Raw genomic sequence first — 20,855 nt, forward strand, 5'->3', positions numbered from 1 at the left:
CTCTGTACCTTATATTAACAAAGGAATTAAGTAAACAGTGGTAACATACTTTTTTTATTTCATACTGATGAATTATATGGCATCAAGGCAATTTATCTAGTATTTCAGTACAGTGAATACATCTACAAGTTGTGAGTTTTTACAGCCTGCCAAGAAAATATATGCATAATATATATTTTTCAAAGCCTCTGCCTAAAGGGTTATTCAGGCATTTACATATTGCTGTTCTGTCTATTCAGGAACTGAGTTTTCTGTGAATGTTAGTGACACTGTGTTGTTAGCTGGATTAAAGTGTGGCAAAATACCAAATTTTTACCTTCAGTAATGAAACCCTCATCCCTAAAAAGTATCAGTGCTCAAAAATAAATTCAAAGATACTCAGTCAGTGTTGTCTTCCATTAAAAAAAAAAAAAAAGGAGAAACAGTTTTACTGGGAATAGGCATGGGCTGTGGGCAGTGGGAGGTGATCAGATTTGGTCTAAAGGCAGCTTTGCAAAAATTACCCTCAGTTTGACAGAGTTCAAGAGTTCATTTATAACATATACTGTTCCTGGAAACTTTTTTTCTTTTGTGTGTATGTATGATAATGTGGCAGTAATAAGCATCTGAATACTTCAAAGAGGAAGAAAAAACCCCTTTGTTTCTCTCATTATTCTATATAAATAGCCACTATTAGTTTTTTATTTTCTCCCCCAGTGGCTTATTTTGGCCAAAAGTCAATAAAACTCCCAAATATTTTGAGGTCAAAAGATCTTTTGTATGTACATTCTCAGTCGGAAGAATCTTTGTTAGACCCACACTTGTTCACTGAAACGCTTCATGCTAGTGGGCGTTAAGCAACAAGGACAGCACTCTGTTCAAGAGTTTGTCTTTTTGCAGAAAAATACCTGGAAAACTCCGAAAGTAAAATACTTTTCCTTCAGATATGTAAACTGGGACTGTTTAATTTTAAAGACAGAATGTGCTTGTTTAGCATTAGAGATATTTGAAGATAACCTATTTTCTAGGATCTCCATTTGAACTACACTGAAAAATAGATTTATTTTAGGCCTGTGTAAAGTAAGGCTGAGAAAGGAGTATTTATGATAGTGCTCTCTGTGAATCTTCTAAATGCATTTATGTTTCTGTGGAGTTATAGAAAATTGTAAATACTAGTCTTAAGTCACATGTTCATCAATATCAGCCTCAGGATTGTAGAGCTACAGAGCCTGCTACAGGTAGAAAAAGAATATTGGCTTCTTATTTTCAGATTTGTATAATAAATATTTTGACATTGTGAAGTCACATTTTTTGTGATATAAAATATCATGGTGAATATAATTTTTATTATAATACCCATTTTCTTCCTTGCTGAATGGGTGCAAAAGATGTTAAAAAAGCATTGTATCTATTTCTGTTGGCCTACAAAACCAGTAAGAAAAAGATTTAGGAAAGAGAATTTTAATGGCTTATATTATATTGACATCAAAAGTAATCAGCATCTTGAAATTTGCCTCGAAGCAATATGTGTTAGTCAAAATTTCATCTAGTGCACTCCAGTGAAATCCAGGTGAATTAATTAAATCCTACAGGAGCTGGGAGATGAACGTGTCATAGACAAGAGACAACTTTGTGGATTTAAGAAATACAGATAATAAACACCCTGCATTCTTTTCCATTGTGTTTTCATCTGCATTGTAAATACAGTCTCTTATATATCATTGTATTTTAATAATGATGTAGCTTCAGCATATGAAATAATTTGTTCCCTTAATTGTACTTACATTATGTGTGTTGTTAAGAAAACGTGTGATTTCAATGATCGCAACACAATGGAAGGAGCATTAATTATGTTGTTTTCTAAAGGTAGAAGATAGGAATCCTGATTATTCACAGAATCACAGAATGGTAGGGGTTCGAAGGGACCTCTGGAAATCATCCCATCCAACCCCCCTGCTTGAGTAGGTGTACCTAGAGCAGGGTACACAGGACCACATCCAGGCAGATTTTGAATATTTCCAGAGAAGACGACTCCACAACCTTCAGGTATTTAGAAGCATTGATAAGATCCCCCCTCAGTCTTTTCTTCTCCAGGCTAAACAAGCTCAGGTCTCTCAGCCTTTCCTCATAAGGGAGATGCTCCAGTCCCCTGATCATCTTGGTAGCTCTCCACTGGACTCTGTCCAGTAGTTGCCTGACTTTCTTAAACTGGGAGGCCCAAAACTGGACACAGTACTCCAGATGTGGCCTCACTAGGGCAGAGTAGAGGGGACCTGCTGGCCACACTCCTTTTTCTACAGCCCAGGATACTGTTGGCCTTCTTGGCCACAAGGGCACAGTGCTGGCTCGGGGTCAGCTTGCTGCCCACCAGCACTCCCAGGTCCTTCTCAGTGGAGCTGCTTTCCAGCAGGTCACCCCCAGCCTGTACTGGTGCCTGGGGTTGTTCCTCCCCAGGTGCAGGACCCTACACTTGCTTTTGTTGAATTTCATGAGGTTCCCCTTGGCCCAGCTCTCCAGCCTGTCCAGGTCTTGCTGAATGGCAGCACAGCCTTCTGGTGTATGTTTTTCCTTAGGTCAACATCGTGATTAGATTTATCCCCTTTCTCCTTATTAAAAAGCATTATTAGTAGCAGAGGCTTCTTGAAAATGTTTGTATATAATTCTTTAAAATCTCATTCCTTATAAATTGAAGCAAGACTTTTTATTTAAAATGAGTTTTAAACAAATTCAATTTCCCCTTTAGAAGACGTGGCATTCTTTTACTAGTTTCATGTTTTCTTTTCCAGCTTCGTTGCAGAACGAGAAACAAGGCTGTACCTCTTGCTTTCCAGACATCTTTGTTTCAAATATACCGTCATAGCCCATGAACACTGTTGTCAAGTATTATTGATGAATGTTTTTGATCACTAACATTTGAATGACCAGCTGGTACATCTACTCTTACAACAATATTTATGGTCCTATTAGCTGGATGTACTGAAGAAACCCTTTTTGTGCCACATCCTGTGCATTCAGCAGCCTTATGTCTTTGTGAATGGAAGAAAGCCACGTTCATAGAGTTCCTCCTCTTGAGGGTAGGGAGGAGTACAGTGAGAAAGGGGAGGAATTGAGCCTGGCGGTATTTATTTTTCCCTCCAAATCCACCAGATTTGAATTCCTACGATGGAAGCATGAAAGACTATGTAGTCCTCCAGTTATTTCCTACCAAACCTTTTTCAGTTAAATAAGGAGAATTGATTGAGCTCGTAATGAACTAATGACTAATTTTCTATTTTTTTAAGTGTGTTTTCTATTTAGTAAGTGATACACAGTTCTTTGGAAATGAACCTCTTCCTTCCAAGTGTGCATGCTGGATGTGTGTGAGAGAAAGGACTTCTGCGGTAGAGATCACTGGCGAGTGCATGTGTCTTGCAAATCTTTGACCCGTGTTTAATAATCCAAGGGTAAAAGAGGACATAGTCTACATTAGTAGTGATCAGGATTTGAAACAGGATTATGTTGGCATGCTTCAACATCATGTAGTTGTACAGTTAATTCATTTTTTTGTTAGTTTATATGTTAATAGAAGCTTGTTATATTTATTTAAAAGAATTTATAATTAATAAAATAGGAAGCGCAGATTCTGTGATAGGATTTTGTCATTCATTTGTTGATTTTTTTTTTTTTTCCTTTACTTCACTGAGAGAAATTAAAGCACTTCACTTTCTACAATTTAAAATGTGCTTCACTTCTGAGTCCTTTAGGCTGGCAAGTGATCCTCATGAAAAGCGTTTTGTTTAGCTAGGGAAACTCTTTTACCAGTAGCAATCACATTACATGTGATTTGTAAGTACATTGGGTAGCTAAAGTGCTGTAGGTGCTCTTTTGAAAATCTTTTCATGTGGAAAACATCGTAAGGAATACATCAGTCCCTGAGTTTTCTTGCTGGAAGAGGCATGACTGCCCTGAGGTAGTAGCTTCCAGTGCCCCAGGCATCGGAGGCGTGTAACTCAGGGTATTGATAAATTCTCTGTATCCAGAAGGTCTTGTGTTTTTCAAAACCACTGAGCATTTCCTTCAGTGGGACAATTAAAAGCCTTGATTCTTTAGCAAGACCACAAGCAGGGGCATGTTCGCTCTGCCTATTACTAATGCCCTTTGTTCAGTCTGCAAAGGCAGCATGCAAAGCTTTGCATGGCTGAAGCTTCCAAGTGGTCCTTGTGTTCTAACACAGACTAGGTAGCTTTTGGCTTTTTTGTTTTGTTTTGTTTTGTTTTGTGTGGGGTGGCTTGTTTTTTGTTTTTGTTTGGTTTTTTGCTGGCCATTTTCTTTTGTCTACTGGTCTGACACACTTGATAGTAATTGCCACTCACTGTTCGGATCAGTGTTCTCACTGGAGCTCAGGCTGTTACTCAAAGCATATTAAAGAATAAATCAAATTGATAACGTAGGCTCTGCTGTTAAATGTTTTGAGGCTGTCCCCCATGATGACGACACTGGAATTATTTAATGAAAATTTTGCTTTGGGTTTCTCTGTTGGTATACATACTCACTTAACATGAAGGAGGTCCTGCTACTGCAAAGAGTTTCCAGTCCTAATTTTTTTCCCACTTATGCTTTTAATACTGATTCCTGGGAGAGAAGGAAAGACCTTACCTTGTCCCATAGCTGAGCTCTCTACAAATGTCATGCTGTATATTTTGCACTGGTCTGAATCAGCCATGCCTGTATCTATAGAAGGCAGTAATTGCAAGCCAAAAGAAAACCTTTTACTAAAGACCAGTTTAATCCACCATTTTGGGGTCACATCACTGGAATACCTTATAGACAGCATAGGCGCAAGCATTTTGGGTTTGGTTAGCCATTACATGCTGCCTGAACACATATGTTACTGAGATTGCAGTATAGGTTACTTTGTATCTGCTGGTTTCTTTTTTTCTCTATGGTGGATAGAGTTCTGCTTATGGCATGAAATTTTTTGTGTCCCTAGGACACTGTGCTGGCTGGGATGGAGTTAATTTTCTTCCTAACAGCCCACATGGTGCTGTGTTTTGAATTTGTGACTAAAACAGTATTGATAACGCACCTATGTTTTGGCTGACACTGTGCAAGCACCACTCAGCATCAGCACTTTCTTCTTTTCCCAGCAAGTAGGCTAGGGACGTGCAAGAAGCTGGGAATGAAGGGAGATGGGACAGCTGACCTGAATTGACCAGAGAGATGTTCCATACCATATAATGTCATGCTCAGCAATAAAAACTGGGGAGGGGGTGGGGGTTGGTCGTGCAGGTAGCTAGGCATTGGTGTGCTCGTGGGAGGTGGGGAGTGAGTGAGCAACTGGGTGAGTGCTTAGTTACTGGCTGGTGTCAGTGCGCCATGGACAGTTACAACTACTGTATCCACGAAAGGTATCTTGTGTCTTTCCCTGCCAGTTGCGCATTTGCAGGCATCCCTGAAGCGAGGACAGAGCATCAGATTGGCTTTGGAAAGAACATATGTTATGAAAGTAAGGAAGGCTAGTCTATGGGAGTGTAGTGGGAACTGCAGAAAACTAGAATTGGGTTTACACTTATAAAGGTGGTGTTTGAGAGAGGTGTGATTTGAAGTTGGGGAAAAAAAAAAGACAACTGAGAAAATGGGAGTACAGGGAACATCATATTTTTTGTTCTTACAAGAAACTCATAGAAAAAATACTGAGAAATAAGATGATAAGCTGTCCTCACAATAGGTGTTTTTAGCAACTTGGAGAAATTAATCGGTGGTTTAATTATATTATTTTCAGGTGAAACAATTTAGAGAGGCAATGTGAAAATAACAAGGTTTTTTTTAGCAGCTGGAATTATTTACTAGCTGTTTTATATCCCATGAAGGACCTTCTGTTCTGCCATAATTAAAGAAGTCATGATGATTCCACCTACCAAAACCAAGGAGATAGTCAGTTCACATAGGTACACAAGTACTAGTTAGCATGCCTTCTTTCAGACTAGAGATTTCTACAGGGAAGTATTAGTTGTTAAATTACAGTTGAAGGGGAGAATCCAGGGAGCACCCACCAAGAAACACAGGGATGACATAGGACAGGAAATATGGAATTCAGAAACAAAATTACTTACTAGTACCGTATTTTCACAACTATGATATGTATTTTGATTTTTCTGAATTCTTTAAAATTACTGTTCTGTAAAAGACTGCCTTCAGATAACCTTTATTTTATCTGTATTGAAGTTTGTTCCTGGGAGTATGGTGTATCTTATTAGTAGTTTTCACAGAATTATTGAATTAGGATTGAAAGGGAGATTGAAGATTGTGTAGTCCGACTACTCTGCTCAAAGTGGGTTCGACTAGAGAGCATTGCTCAGGGCTGTGTCCAGTCTGGTTTAGAACGTCTCCAAGGCTGGCAAGCCTGCAACATCTCTGGGCAACCTGTTCCACTGATTCACCACTGTCACAGTATTTTAAAATGGAATTTCCTGTGTTTCAATTCATGCCCATTGCTGCTTGTCCTTTCACTGGGTACCACTAAGAAGAGATTGGCTTCATCTTCTTCAAACCCTCCTGCCAGGTATTTCTCATGGTGACAAGATCTCCCTTGAGCCTTCTTTTCTCCAGGCTAGGCAGTCCCAGCTCTCTCAGCTTCTTTCCCTGTGTCAGATGGCCCAAGATTTTAATCATCTTTGTGGCCTTTTGTTGAACCTGCTCCAGTGCATTCATGTCTGTCTTTTACTGGGGAGCCCAGAACTGGACCCAGCACTCCGGGTATGACCTCACCAGTACTGATAGAGTGGAAGGGTCACCTGCCTCACATGACCTCCTGGCAGTGCTCTTCCTTACACAGCCCAGGATGCTGTGGCCTTCAAGGGCACGTTGCTGTCTAATGTTCAACCCACGGGTCATTGTCTGAAAAGCTGCTTTCTGACTGGTCAGTCCCCAGCCCATACTGTCGCATAGGGTTATTCTTTCTCAGGTACAAGACCTTGCATCAAACTTATCTTCCAGTTTTCAGCAACATTTAGATTGGGAATTCTATCTTCTCCTTTAAAAAGAAAATTTTTAAATATATCTCAAAAAGATATGCTTTGATTTTATTGTATTATATCTGTCAGGTTTTTATACCTGTTCATAATTGTGCACTCCTTACAGGTAGGATATCGAGCTGGATGGTCTGTTCCAATTCTTATGTTCCAAACGCAATTAAAAGCAAACAAAAAAGAAAAACTCGACAGCCATATTCAAGCATGCTCACAAATATACACTACAAAATGTGATTTTTTCTTCTTTTAGTTTCAAACTTTATACATTTATGACTTTGGAAGGTAAAGCAATGGAATATTACCTTTAACCAAATATCTGTACTTCAGTGATGGTATTTTTAAATGGATTTTTCCATGTAGATGAAAATTTTGCTTGAATCACGAAATCACAGAATGGTAGGGGTTGGAAGGGACCTCTGGAGATCATCTTGTCCAGCGCCCCAGCAGAGGCTGCTCGTGTAAGATTTCATGTATTTTGTCACTTATCCTACCTAATTTTATTTGCTTATGGTTTGTTTTATTTTTTTGCTCTGCCTTGTGTATTAGAAGAAATGGTATAAGCATTCTCAGCCATCAGTCTTCTCCCAAGTGGCTATTAACTACTGGAAACAGGTTCTTTTGCCATTTAAAGTCATCATACTTCCAGAACAAATGCCCGTCTTCATAATGCTTTCACTGCTTTTTTTGTGGATTTTTCTTCTGTATAATAATAAAAAAATTTATAGTTCAACTGTCATTTCTTCTTCTGTGACTTAAAAAAGTACTGAGGACAAATCAATGTCAGGAAATAGTTTAACAGAAAATAGATAAAACTGGAACTGAACAGATCAAGTTATATTAAAAAAGCAACAGCAAAAAAATTAAAAAAAGAAAAAGACACGTTATCATCTTGACTATTTAATCCTTGGCCACAATTGTGTGAATTTGCAGGTGTTAAATTATCCAGAGAACTGCTTGCAGATTTTTGCTATTGTCAGTAGAAGTGTATTGGGAATTACATGGAAGAAAATAAGCATTGAATAACAGGCTACAAATTTCAAATAGTATTCTCTAGTTCATATCAGGTCTTAATTGAATGCAAAATACAATGCTGATCAGACTTAATTTGTTGGTTTTGTTACATGTTAAATCTTTTATTGCTTTTGAACTATGTTAAATTTGATTGTACAGAAGTGCTTAAAAACCTGTTTTCTAGAGGTAAGATGTATTTTTTATCTCCCTTCTTTCCCCCCACTTTTCGACAATCTGATTCTGAGTTGCCTTACCAGGCAATTGTATAATTTCTTCACATTTCACATGGAAAGTCTTGTTAAGTGTGTGTCACTTTTGGTATGCTGTGATATAAACTCAAAAGCACACTGAGTTGACCAGTGAATATTTTCTCTGATTGTTCAGTCCACATGAAAAATCTGTTGGGAACCATTCCCTGTTTGCTCAAGGCTGTGCCACTTGAGTGGCTAAAAAGAATATAAGAGAGTGTTCCTGACCCAGTTCTGTCCAGGTATTTTTCAGACACTTCAAGTTTGGGTTTGGTAGGTTTGGTTTTTTTTTTTTTTTTTTAATTCCATTTGTGATCTCATAAACGTGTTCACCTTTGTCTTACTCTGCACTACTGCGTTCCTGACCGATGTGCTATCATTTCAATGTGTCCTTCTGCAGGTTGTTAAATGTGCTATGCTGTGAGCTGAATACCCTTTTACTCTTGGAGACTCAGTATAAGGTGTCACAAGTTTTACTAACTGCACAGGGGGAAAATGTCACGGAAACTCTAGAAGGACCAGGGTAAGAAGTGCCTGATGTAAATATCATTTTAACTATCAAACTTTTCTGCTGAGAACAAATACATGAATACCTTAATGGCTTTAAATATACAAATGCTCTCACTCAAGTTGGCTTCTAATGTGCAGAAGTTTACTTACATGCGGGTTTTTCATCAATCTTAAGTTACGAAAAGATACAACAGTCTTGTTCATTCTCCCATGTCCACCTCAGGAGTGTAAGAAATAATAAAGCAAATATTTTTCTCATTTTTATTTGTGTTAAGATCAAGTTATTTCTTTAAACATAGAGTGCAAAATTTGTGGATGAAACTATGCCTTTTAATTTTTATTTGATATTATTCTTTGATGTTATGTATGTAATATAAAAGTAGGTTGTAGTTTTAACGTTTATAATTAAAGGCATAATCGGTACTCTGGATTTTGGTTTGGTTTGGGTTTTTATTTAATGTATTTATAACTCAGTTGACTCTCCAACTTCTGTGACTTTCCATTATGACTTCTAAATAAAATTGCACAATGCATTCTTTCAAAAGGAGAAGTGTATTTTTGGGGACAGAGTGGACAGTCAATTAGTCACAGACATTTTGTCCTTTCTACCAGCATGCTGAATTTTGAGACCTTTGATCTTACTGTTTATTATATGGGACCAGTACAGAGGTGAAGTCTCAGCAGATATAGATGATTGTTTTATACAATTTGAGGATGAGACCTGCTATTCCTTTACTAAGGAAAAAGTTGTAAGATACTTGGTGTATAGAAACTGATTTGTATTCCTTTTAAAAAAATTTGTACCTTCAGACAGCAAGTTGGCTGTATGTTAAGTTACGGATCGCTCTGCTGATTTATGACAGCAGAAATTTGCTGGTAGGCCAAATAAGGAGCAAATTTTGATGGTCCATTAACTGTCTCTGCCCTAATTACTGAGCATATGGGCATAACAAAGCTTGGAAAGTTTTCTACTCTTTTGTGTCCAGTAATTGCTCAGATGTTTTCAATCAGCAGTAGGTAAGGAAGTATGAAGTTAGGATAATGCTTGCAGACATCTTAAAATACTTCGTGTTTCTGTTTATTTCTTTGTGCCTGTGTGTTCTCCCGGTTGTTTTAATTCCAGTATGTCTCTCAATGTATCCTTGCTCATTAAAGTTTTCTGAATTAAACAGTCGGTAAATCAAAGCGGTTCTGATTTTTGGATTTTTTTTGTTGTTTGTTTGTTTTGTTTTTTTTTTCCCAGAGATTTTATAATTGATGGTCTATCAGTGGAGAGAAACCATGTTCTTGTAAGGATAAACCTGATTGGAGGACCACAGGAAAGGATTTTGCCTTTGAGAGTACTAGATAAGGTTAGAATCTAACGTTTAACAGTTTCTCTTTCCATAACTCCTGCCTTCATTAATTAAACATTTTTCTTGCTAATTCAGCATGTAAAAAATTATTTAATATTAAGAAATATCATTCCACCTTTAGCAATAAAAGGGCAAAAAATTTTAAGAAATTATACATTGGAAAAATACATTGTCCCCGGTATCTGGGGATTGGCATGTGCCTTGGATATGTCACATTCAGCTGAAATGTTTATATTGCTCCATTTTAATGTTACGTTTCCTACTATAACAGTGAATACAATCTGTGTATTTTTCACTTGTATATTTCTGTGTTTTCTTTATTAGCTTACCATTTGTTATATCTTCTTTTTATTTGATATTTTTTCCATGCTTGGGTTTTCATCTGCAGTGTCTAATAGCTGGAGCTTTCATTGATGTTCTAACCATACAGCGTTTGTTAAGCAGCTCCTTTAAATGTTCTGCTTCTCACTGGCTGTCAGCACAGCAAAGACAGCTAGATCAATATAGAAAACGGGAAACACACTTTTGTGGGGTTTTTGTTTTTTCTTTCTATAAAAACTGCACTTTCCTTTTTGGTTAAAAAAAGAACTGTAAAATCAAAACTGTTAGTGGTATATACTGGAAAAAGTTCTGGCTCAAATGCTTTAACTTTCTTTTTAAAGTTACAGAGTATGTCATTGCAAATTGTATTATTAAGAGTAATTTTGGTGCATAGGCAATAATTCTGCTAACTTTACCTGTGTGTTAATCGAGCAGATGCTATTAATTCTCCTAAATGAATTTATTTCTGGTCCTGTTCCTAGGGCAGTGATCCATATCCCTGGCCAATGTTTTCATCGTTACCTTTGCCGAAGTGCTATATTGCAGAAATTCCTAGGAAAGCTGAATTCAGACAAGGTACATACAAAGCATGCAAACAGAGTAGGTGTCAAACAGGCATTTCTGTTGATTTTTAAAATATTTTTTCCTTCCTGCCCACCCTCCACCCCCCATCCTCCAGATTATAATCTCATAAGTAATTAAGGAGGTTTTATTGTTGGCTGCATTTGTAGGTAAATAAGTTCATTTGGTTTTGCTTGTCTGGCTTTGTGCGACTGTCAATCTGCAAAGCTCTGTTTAGTAATCTAATTCCTATGCAAACCCGAAGATTAACCTTTTGGCTCGTCTCAGGTGGGTGACTCGAGATGTATTTATAGCGTCCCTCTAGTAACTGAAGCAAGACAGTATGGTTAAGCTACATGTTTTTTGTACGCTACTTCCGTGATTCAGATCCCTGTGTTTACAAAGCTTGGTGGTGTGTGAAATAGACAGCATTTAGGATAGTTGGTTTCCACACTGAACATCAATTTGGAATGTGGGCAGACTGAAGAATCCTTTGAAGAATTGTCTAGGCAAAGCAGTTTAATTCATACAGAGAAACCATTTTAAGGTTTTAATTTGCATAGACAGTGCAAAAGGAACTGATGAATGGTATATAGTAAATAAATAATTCTTTGTATTTGTGCATGTTTACTGTATCCTTGAGAGGTACTTACTAGAAATTATTTGTGACTTTCCTTAACAGATACAGATTTTCAAAAGTGATAGAAATTCTACATTAACTGTAGAATACAAAATAGTCTGTTCATAAGTACCTAGAAAAACCTGAAAAAAAAAAGTGATTCCCTTCTGACAAGAAGAAAGGCCGTGTCGTTATAAAAGGAGTTTTCTCTATCTTAACTTTGGCAATACTGTTCCAGGCTTCCCAAGGAAATTTTCCTAAGACTACAATCAAAGCACCGTAAAGTGGGTGCCCAGTAGTTTTATATATGTCTTCAAGGAGGCTGGTGGTATTGCTCTTGGACAGGAAAAGCATGTGTTATTGTATCCCACAGAACCTCTCGGTTCTCTTGTTCAGAGCAGTTCTGCCGCTCATCATTAACAAGTGTGATAATGGAATGGAGATTGTAGTTGTCACTTTTGTGGATAACAACCAGCTAGGAAAGCTAGGGTAAAACTTTTTGACTAGCAGTAAATTTGCTGAAATTAATATGTGCTGAAATGAAGATTTGCAGGCATGTTTGATGAAGTATTGGAATATTTTTATTTGAAATGGCATTTTTGACATTAGAGGTAACTGAAATAAAAGGCTATATAACTGAAAAATAAACAGAACGTTTAGTTTCATCGTCAAACAAAATATTTTGTTTGCTGATTGAAAAAAGGGGAAAACAAAACATTGAAAGTGTTCAACTTCACTTCTAATTAAAACAAACAAACAAACAAAGATTCTTCCACCAAACTGTGAATATCTGATTTGCCAGACTGAAGCTTGCAGGATGTGTAAGTTATTTTGAAAGAAAGTATCAGAGTAAATAGGTCAAAAATGAAAAGAATGAAATTCACAAATTACTGTTCCCAGTGCTTGGAAAAAATAAACCAAGAACGTAAGTAGAAGATGGGGAGTATCTGAACCGTATTCTTCAGTAGCACAGTATGGCAGTGATGGGAATGCTCTTCACAAAGGAGGTTAGAAGTATGATTATGAAAAAGATCTACAAGTTACATTTATACAAGACAAAAGATGATCTTTTTCACTTGAAGGTGGCAAGTCCTTGGGCGGAGTACCTCTGGCACTGTCACTGCAGTCTAAGGAAAATAGATATATTTGAGAGATTCTAGAGCACAGCTATAGATTGTGACTTTGCAACGTGATACGTGAGTACAGACTGAAATAATTGGAACTGGCTGATGCTGAAAAGACAGAGGTCATGCAAGTATTTTAGTATGCTAAAAGCAGTTATAAGGAGGGCAGCTTGATCATTTCTATGTCCCTGTGCAGAAAAAGGAACAGTTGGCTTACTTGGCAATAAAGATCTTTTTACAAATTAAGTTAAAAAAAAAAATCTAGTAGGATACTTCTGGAAGATGGGTGGGAATGTTTTTAGTTTGGCTAGATCTTAGTGGTGTGGCTGTGTTTTATTCATACGGGGTGGGAATGTTTGTGGTGGCAGGGTGGGGTGGTTGTTGACTTTGTTGTCTTGTTGACTTTGTTGTCTTGTTGACTTTGTTGTCTTGTTGACTTTGTTGTCTTGTTGACTTTGTTGTCTTGGAGCTTGCAGTTTAGAGGGTTTGGGGGAGAAGTCAGAGAATAGTTTAATGTAAAATACCAGCTTTGGCATTGGAGAGGGAGGGTTTTTGGAGATGGAAGGATGGTTCCAACCATCATTGGAGATTTTAAGAACACCTTCTCTGGTGTTGTGAATATTCAGAATTCATGTCATGTGTTACTTATGCAACTTGCTCAGAGGTTTTAAAAACAGTTTAGACTTGTTAAATTTTAATTTTGCTTCAGTGCAAGGAGATGGACAAGGTTCATACAGACTTCTGAGTGGCAAGAGTGAATTAAGACTACGAAATTCTTAGCCCTGTTAAAGAATGTGTAGTTTCTTTGGCTGAAAAGGCTGTAACTGTAGGTTTTATTCTGTCTGTCCTGGCCTCTTATTTACCACCTCTCTTCTGTCTTCCTGGACACCTGAAGAGGAACTTACTTTTTCTTTCTCCTTTGAAAATTGGTTCTGTCCCTGTCATGTCATTTCACAATGACATGTCAGCTGTAAAAACAAAACCTGAGTTGATTTTTTTGTTGTTGTTGTTTTAAATATATCCATAGAACGGATACTGGAGATGGCTGGGGGGAGGCAGGGGAGGCATTACAGATGTACGCTCAGATATGACATTGCTGTCTCTGAACATGTTTTTTCCTTCTGACCCCACCCCTTTACATGGAGTTGAAGGACAGATGCAATAACAGAACCTTTGTCTCCCAGGGGTGTCTCTCAGCTAATAGAAGTTGCCTTTCTGAGTGCAAGCTGAAATCACAGACTGAATGTTTTGGAACTAGTGTGGCTGTTGCTCACCAAAAAGTATATGTACTACTGAGGTCAGGGAACAGGAAGCTTTGTTCCCACAGCCCTAGACCTGTGAGCCTATGAATGTATCTAGTGTAGTGGAAACCTTAGATAAAATATGGTATTTTATATGATACAATATGAGGGGTGGTCACTGAAAAGGACTTATTCACACTAAGTTTTCTATTAAGATAACCCAAGAAATAGTTTCGGGGTTTTTTTTCCTTCCTTCTCTCAATTTTTCTGAAGGACAATGGTAAACATGCAGCACTGGTATCTTTTTGGTTGTTCGGTTTGGCGGGGAAAGGGGAGAGGACTAATTAGCTGTAAGAAAAAGCAGAGCAGTGCTAACTCTGCAGAGTGTCTGGAACATGTGTTTCCCAGCACCAAGGCCTGAAGGCTGCATCTTAGAGAACTTTTTTTTAACACTCTTGCTGTTATTCTGTGCTAATGTAGCGGTCACAAACACTGGCAACTGCATATTTTGCATCACTGGGTTGAAAATGAAGCTATCATAATTTATGCTGGTAAAATTAGTAACTAAATTGGAGTAGTGGAGTAATTCCTCCATTTCATGATGACACTTTGAATGGGTGGATTCACCCAAAAAGTGTATTTGTATTTGAGGAAAATCTGTAGTGCATCACTCTTTATCTGCCCTGGTTTTGCAGATATAAGGCATTTGCCTGTGTGGAAAGGATATACAGAAGAAAAACTTGCTGGGTTGTGTATTAATGTGCATTAATTATTTCAGCCAGTATTTAGACTTGGAAAACTATCAGATAGCAGTATATTAGTGGTTCACTTCTGTCAATGATAATTTATAGCAAAGCTTCAAATGATTTAGGCGGATCATTATTTATATGTGTAACTTAATTATGCCATTTCCACCTGTTTACACTGCAGCAAGATACCCTGTGGCTTTTCTTTTGTCTTAATTATTCAATTATTTCAGTAAGATAATTCGAGGAAGAACTAATAAGTGATTTTCTAAGAGTGATATAGCACTTTGTATTCAGTATACAACTATTAAAAATAATGATTTTTTTTTACTTGTAATGTTAAACTGCACTATAGGATATTAAAAGTTAAACTTTTTAGAACTGTATTAAACTGTAATATTCACTTGTCTGTTTGCACAGAATATTTGCCTTTTCTTCTCCTAGCTCTGCAGTTGTGACAGTTGGTGATGAGCGTTACTGAAGAGTAGTATCCGTAATTGTCCTGCAACGACGCATTCACTGCTTAGCATTTCCATATACATAAGCACCCCATCACTCATTAATCTTACTCTCTTCCTGACTTCTACAGTCCAGAATTGCTACCAAAATCTTCTGTGATAATGTTCTTAAAGTTTTATGTTGTTTTATCTCAGCCACTGTTCTCTGAGTTCTTTACTTTATACTCTTAACTTGACTGGAGACATGCTGTCATTTTTCTGTTTTGTAGTGTGGTTTGTTTTGTTTTTATCAGATTTCTTTTCAGCTATGTATTTTTGATATCTGCCTAAAACTAGCAGTTTCTCTTTTTAATTTTTTTAAACTTTCTCTGTCAAAGAACTGACGGTATTAGCTTTCCTGTTATCCCTTACAATTTCAAGTAAATGTCTTCATCACCTGCACTTCTTTGACTTGTCCTCCTTTTTATTTGTAGCTCAGTATTCATGTATGAGCCTGTTGTCTTCCATTCTTTAAGAAGTTCACTCAATTAATGAAATATGAAAGAGAAATAAGTGTACAGGTCTATCAGAAATGTACATGGGCTTTCCTAAAATACTTAACCTTACATGGATTTGTTTTCATGTAGTAGTCGAATACAATGTAGTCAGGTTATTCATTATCTCTAAATTTAGATTTTGAATAAGATACACATGGATTTACAGATCTTAGTTTCTTAGTCACAGAAAAACACTTTTATCACAAAACACATCAGATGAGAAAGGGCTTGTGGCATTTCTGACATTTTCTAAAATATTTATAAATTTTTCAAGCTTACCCACTTTAGACACAAAAGCTAGCTGAAGAATTATTTGAAGAATTACAAAGCAGCATCTTTTGGGGAATCAGGCCAGTTTAAACTTGCAGAAAGTTATGGTGTGGTGGTTCAGATTTTATACATGCAGGTAGCTGTAAGTTATTTATAGTGCAGTTCCATAGCTTCATAAGCTAGTAAGTGTGTTTGGGTTTTTTTGTTTGGTTGGTTGTTCGGTTTTTTTTGAAAAGGCTATAAAAAGCAACCAGTGCTAGCACAAAGGAAGGGATGGGCTGGCAAAATATAACCACATATAAGGAGGAAGACAGGACTGCAGCAGACTTTTTTTTTCTTCCTCTGTTCCATCACCTTCCATCCTTCACCTTCTTCAGCAGAAAAGGTCTTCTTCCCTTCTGAAAGAAAAAAAAAAAAGATTATTCCAGAAAAAAACCCAATTCAGGTCATTAATCTAGGATAACTAGTGAACCCATTTAGTAACATACCAGAAAAGAGAAGAAAGAAGAGCAGGACTTTTCTCTTTTGGCATTGGGGTGTGCTTAGAACACCTCTAGTGGTAGTGTGAAAGCCCACCCTCAGAAACAAGCAATATGCATAGCCCAGGACTGTGTGGTAGTTGGAGTTCCAGCTACATAGTAATACTGTTGGGCAAGTTGTAGTTGCCTACTAACTGGTGAAAGTAAGCTGTCATTTATTTGGTATCATGAGATTTTTGGAAGATATTTTGATTCAACCCCCACCCCCAAGTTCTCTTTTTTTTTTTTTGTACTGTGATGAGCTGCTGGAGAAACTGATAGTTTCTTCCAGCTAAACCATTTACTTCTCTGAACAGCTTGTCATTAAATATGGACTAAGAAACTGTGAGTTGCCACAATATGATACCAGTTACATTATGTAAGGGATATATTAAGTACTTGGTTATGCTATAGTATCTTGGTTGCAAGAATCTTAAGCTTGTTTCTCTGTCATTTGAGTTTGAACATTCCTGTGAACTCTCTGAGGATCCTAAGTCTTGTATCCTCCTTGACTGGGGAAAAAAAAATAATCCACTGGTTATATAAAAACGAGTTCTTGTTTTCAGTAGGTTTCTTGTCTGTCTCTAGTCTGATGACAGAAATGGAAATTAAGTGTTGACTTGCCAGTTGTGATAAGTAGGTAGTTCATATTTTACTGAGAATATTTGTTCTTGGATTTTGTCTCTCTCTAGACTTTTTGCAGAGTTGCATACACATATCTGCGTTTGTTATACTTGGTACATTTTTGAAGCTGCTTAGGTTCCTTTTTTTGTTAAAGACTACCTTCCCAGAGGAAACTTACGGCAAATACAATGGTCCATGGTCTTCAGCAAAATTTCAGAAAAGAATGTGGTACCATAATCTTTATTTCCTTGTCCTATTATTGGAGTATAAATTAACATTGTAAAAGGTTACATGTTTAATCAGTACAAGTTTGGATGTATTCATGCTGCTTGATACTAATGTGCACATTTCCGCAATTACAGAATAAAAATTTAGTTTTGTAAAACCTGCAGGAGAGGGAGAATATTAGAGAGACAAACTGCAAAGAAGAATAGAGGTGAAATCAATAAGCCAGGAGGAGGCAGCAGAGATGGATGGGCCATCATCCTGAAGTCCTACTTTCTTGAAATTATTGGGGGATATTTTTTAGTAGTTTTATTTCCTTCAGAGGAATCAAAATTTCACCCTGGTCTCTGTTTGGTAAATTGACTGATTAAATCTCAGCTTGTAGTCTCTGATCCTTATCTGCCAAACTGAAATACTACCATCCTTTAGGAAGTAATACAACTATTTAACTTGTATAGGAGTGTTGCTTTGCAATTCTAAGATTTTCTTCAACCTTCACCTGTTATAGAAATAGCAGAAAAGGGCAGAGAAAGAACTAGAAATCCTGCTGATAATACTATCAGTATTTACTAAGAGTAAATCCTTCTTCACATTAAATTTTCATACTCACGTAAGCTGTTCTAAGCATCAGTGCATGTTATTTGGAAAGATTCTAACTGAGGATTTAGTTATTTGAAGATGACAAAGGAATTTCATGCTAATTAATTTGGAATAATTAATAATTATAATAATTAAGTTACTATAATCAGCTCTTTTTTTTTTTAAATACTGTGTATCATGTAATAAATTCCAGTGACGGGGATACAATTTACTGATTATAAATCATTAAGTTCTTTAGACCAGCTTAAAATAAATTATATGCAATATCGTAATTGTCTTGAAAATATTCTAATCATCTTAAAATAATAAGATAATTTGAAAATAGTATTTTGTTTGTGGAAACAATTAAGTTTTATTGGAAAATGGAATGCTGAAATACTCTAAAGAAGTAAAAGTGACAGTAGTTATTCTAAATAGCTGTAGACTGGCTGAATCTGTAATCAGAAGTCTCATTTCATGAGATAATTCATTTCGATAGTGGTTTTTTGTTGTTTTTTGTTGTTTTTTTTTTTTCACAAAATGTAGAAAAACAACAAAGGAGAGTTTGCAAGGTATGAAGAACCTCCATCACCTTAGTGAATAATTAGTGGTACTAGTATAGGCTACGATCCGTTCCTAATGATAGGAACTGCATAGTCCCATCGCAAAAGATTGCACACAGCTGTAGTGAGGGCACGTGACTTTACCTTATCACAGATACCACCACTATTTTTCCCCTGAAGTTGACCAGAAAATATTTCATAGCAGCATCAAGTACTCTGGGAACCAAGTTGCCTGAGAAGAGGCAGTCTAACTGATTGTTTCCACTTCGTAGGGTCCATTTTCTGTTAGAAAACTGAGTTTGATCAGTTTCATCTTACATAACATTACTTTATAAAGTGTCTTGGCATTTGAACTTGAAGCTTGTTCTGCCTTCAGAAAAACAGAATTTGAGCAGTCAGCCCTTCTCAATATGTTAGCACTTTTTAACTAACTTGCATATGGGAAGAAATTATTTCCTTTTTGGTTTGCCAAAGCATATGTACACATTCTTTTAATTGCTACCTCGCATATATTATTCAATGTGCTGTGTCATCATGTGTCATGGTAGCTTGCTAATATTCATTATTCAGTGTGAATTCCAAAATAGACATTTTGATTGCAGAAGATGTTTGATTTAAAGAAAAAAATTCTTAAGGCTTTAAGTACAGACATTATATTGTTGAAAGCAGCTTAATATTTTCATGTATGGTTCCACATTTGTCGCTATGGTGGTTCTGTCTTCAAACCTCTGTGAGACTCAGCTAATTGTGTTATTTACTGCCTCAGCCTGTGATATTTTACTCTAGAAAGTTGGTAAAGTATGTGTAATTTCCTCTAACTTAGTAGAAAACAGAGGAAAAAAACAACCACTTCAGCCAAGAAGAGAACATACTTACTGTCCTTCTGTCATTGCATGAATGGCAATTTTAATTTTGAAGGCATGTCTCCCTATTGTAAAGAGAGAATGCATGTTTAATAACAAGGTAGAAGTAACAATAAGGAGCAATCTTTGAAATTCTTTCTTTGCATTTAAATGGAATCTTTCATAAAGATCTTTTTGTAAACTGTTCTGCAAATTTTTTTTTTAAGCAAGCTGAACATAGAATAAAAAACGTTATCTGATACATTTGTGCTTCGTGTATAACGATTGTACCAAAAGACTATGTTTTAATAGTGCTTGAGTAAAAAGTCAAGTATTCAGAAGTTAGTAAATGCCAGAATTATATTGTTGCAGCCTCTGACAGCACCAACAAAGAGCCTGTGGCCCTGGGCTGAAGCATGTTGGACGCACCTAGATTCTTCAGAAAACTCAATTTAGAACTCTAAGTTTCTCTAAATATTAATGCAAAACTTAGAAGGTGACATTTCAGTGACAGCAAAAGCATACTTCTAGTGTAACCTTTTGTCCCAATTGTAAGTCCTTGGGCTAAAATTGGGAAATGCTGGAGATCATCAGCAAAACTATTATAAGAATCCTCAGAGCATGGGCATCCCAATGTATTTTCACAAAATTTACTTGATACCTAGCAACCGGAAGGCATACACATATGTACCGTAATATCTGTCCATAGTAGAAGCATCTGAAGGAAACCTGCTTACAGAAAGAAGCAGAAATTTTCTATGGAACAATGTTACAGTGCTGTCTTACCATCCTTTATTTTATGCTTTAAAAAAATAGTGCTGCCACCTTATGGTTTTATTATTAAACCAGTGATATTTGGTGGAGGATTTTTGCCTATCTTTTCTATTGTAGATTCTCCGAGTGGTGAAATTACATGGAAATACCAAACTACTTTCTTTAAAATGTCTTTCCAATTCTTATCATTTTAGGACAGGGGAGTAATAACTTTAGGGGAGTTATAAAATGTGCTACAGTAATGTCTTAAATGTTCAGAACCCAGCAATAAGTAGATTGAATATTTCTGTTCTGTATAAATCAGAATGTCATCAGCTTTAGGACTGCTTTTCCAGTTTAATTGTCATACGATAAGGGATATTTATTTAGTCTTTTCTTCCTAAGGTATGATGTCTGCCAAAAATACCAGGCAATGAGCTCTCGGCTGGGTCTGACTTTCCTGTTCTTTGTTGAAATGGTTTCTAGTTCTGAATGCATCTACTTGTCTCTGTGGTAGTCTGTAACTAATAGTTTCTTATTACTTATGCAGTAAGTTTAAAAGAAAGAAAGAAAAAAAAGAGCCAAGATTATAATTACAGAGTAAAACTAATTTTTATTTTCTTCTAGATAAAGATCTTGACAAGCTCTTGTCACTGTTAAAAAGTCCAGAGAAGCAAACTGGATGGATGGAAATTTGTAGAAAACAGTTCTGCAAAGTCATGAAAGCCAGACCGGATATCATCAGTGGAACAGGTGAGTATG

At 36.6% G+C, this 20,855-nt stretch overlaps 1 protein-coding gene across 4 annotated transcripts in view; it reads left to right on the forward strand.

The window, feature by feature from the left end:
* TBC1D32 (TBC1 domain family member 32) overlaps positions 1 to 20,855 on the forward strand; it is an 87,597-nt gene that overhangs the window by 39,109 nt on the left and 27,633 nt on the right. For 3 of the 4 annotated variants that reach the window (XM_064447386.1, XM_064447383.1, XM_064447385.1), the window contains exons 24-27: positions 8,649 to 8,771; positions 10,002 to 10,110; positions 10,917 to 11,034; positions 20,721 to 20,846. In XM_064447386.1, the coding sequence (XP_064303456.1) occupies positions 8,649 to 8,771; positions 10,002 to 10,110; positions 10,917 to 11,034; positions 20,721 to 20,846 (476 nt within the window). The remainder of the gene's footprint in view (positions 1 to 8,648; positions 8,772 to 10,001; positions 10,111 to 10,916; positions 11,035 to 20,720; positions 20,847 to 20,855) is intronic. The other variant, XM_064447384.1, reaches the window with a different exon arrangement.

The sequence above is a fragment of the Phalacrocorax carbo genome, chromosome 3, assembly GCF_963921805.1.
Source record: "Phalacrocorax carbo chromosome 3, bPhaCar2.1, whole genome shotgun sequence".
In the NCBI taxonomy this organism is placed as follows: Eukaryota; Metazoa; Chordata; class Aves; order Suliformes; family Phalacrocoracidae; genus Phalacrocorax; species Phalacrocorax carbo.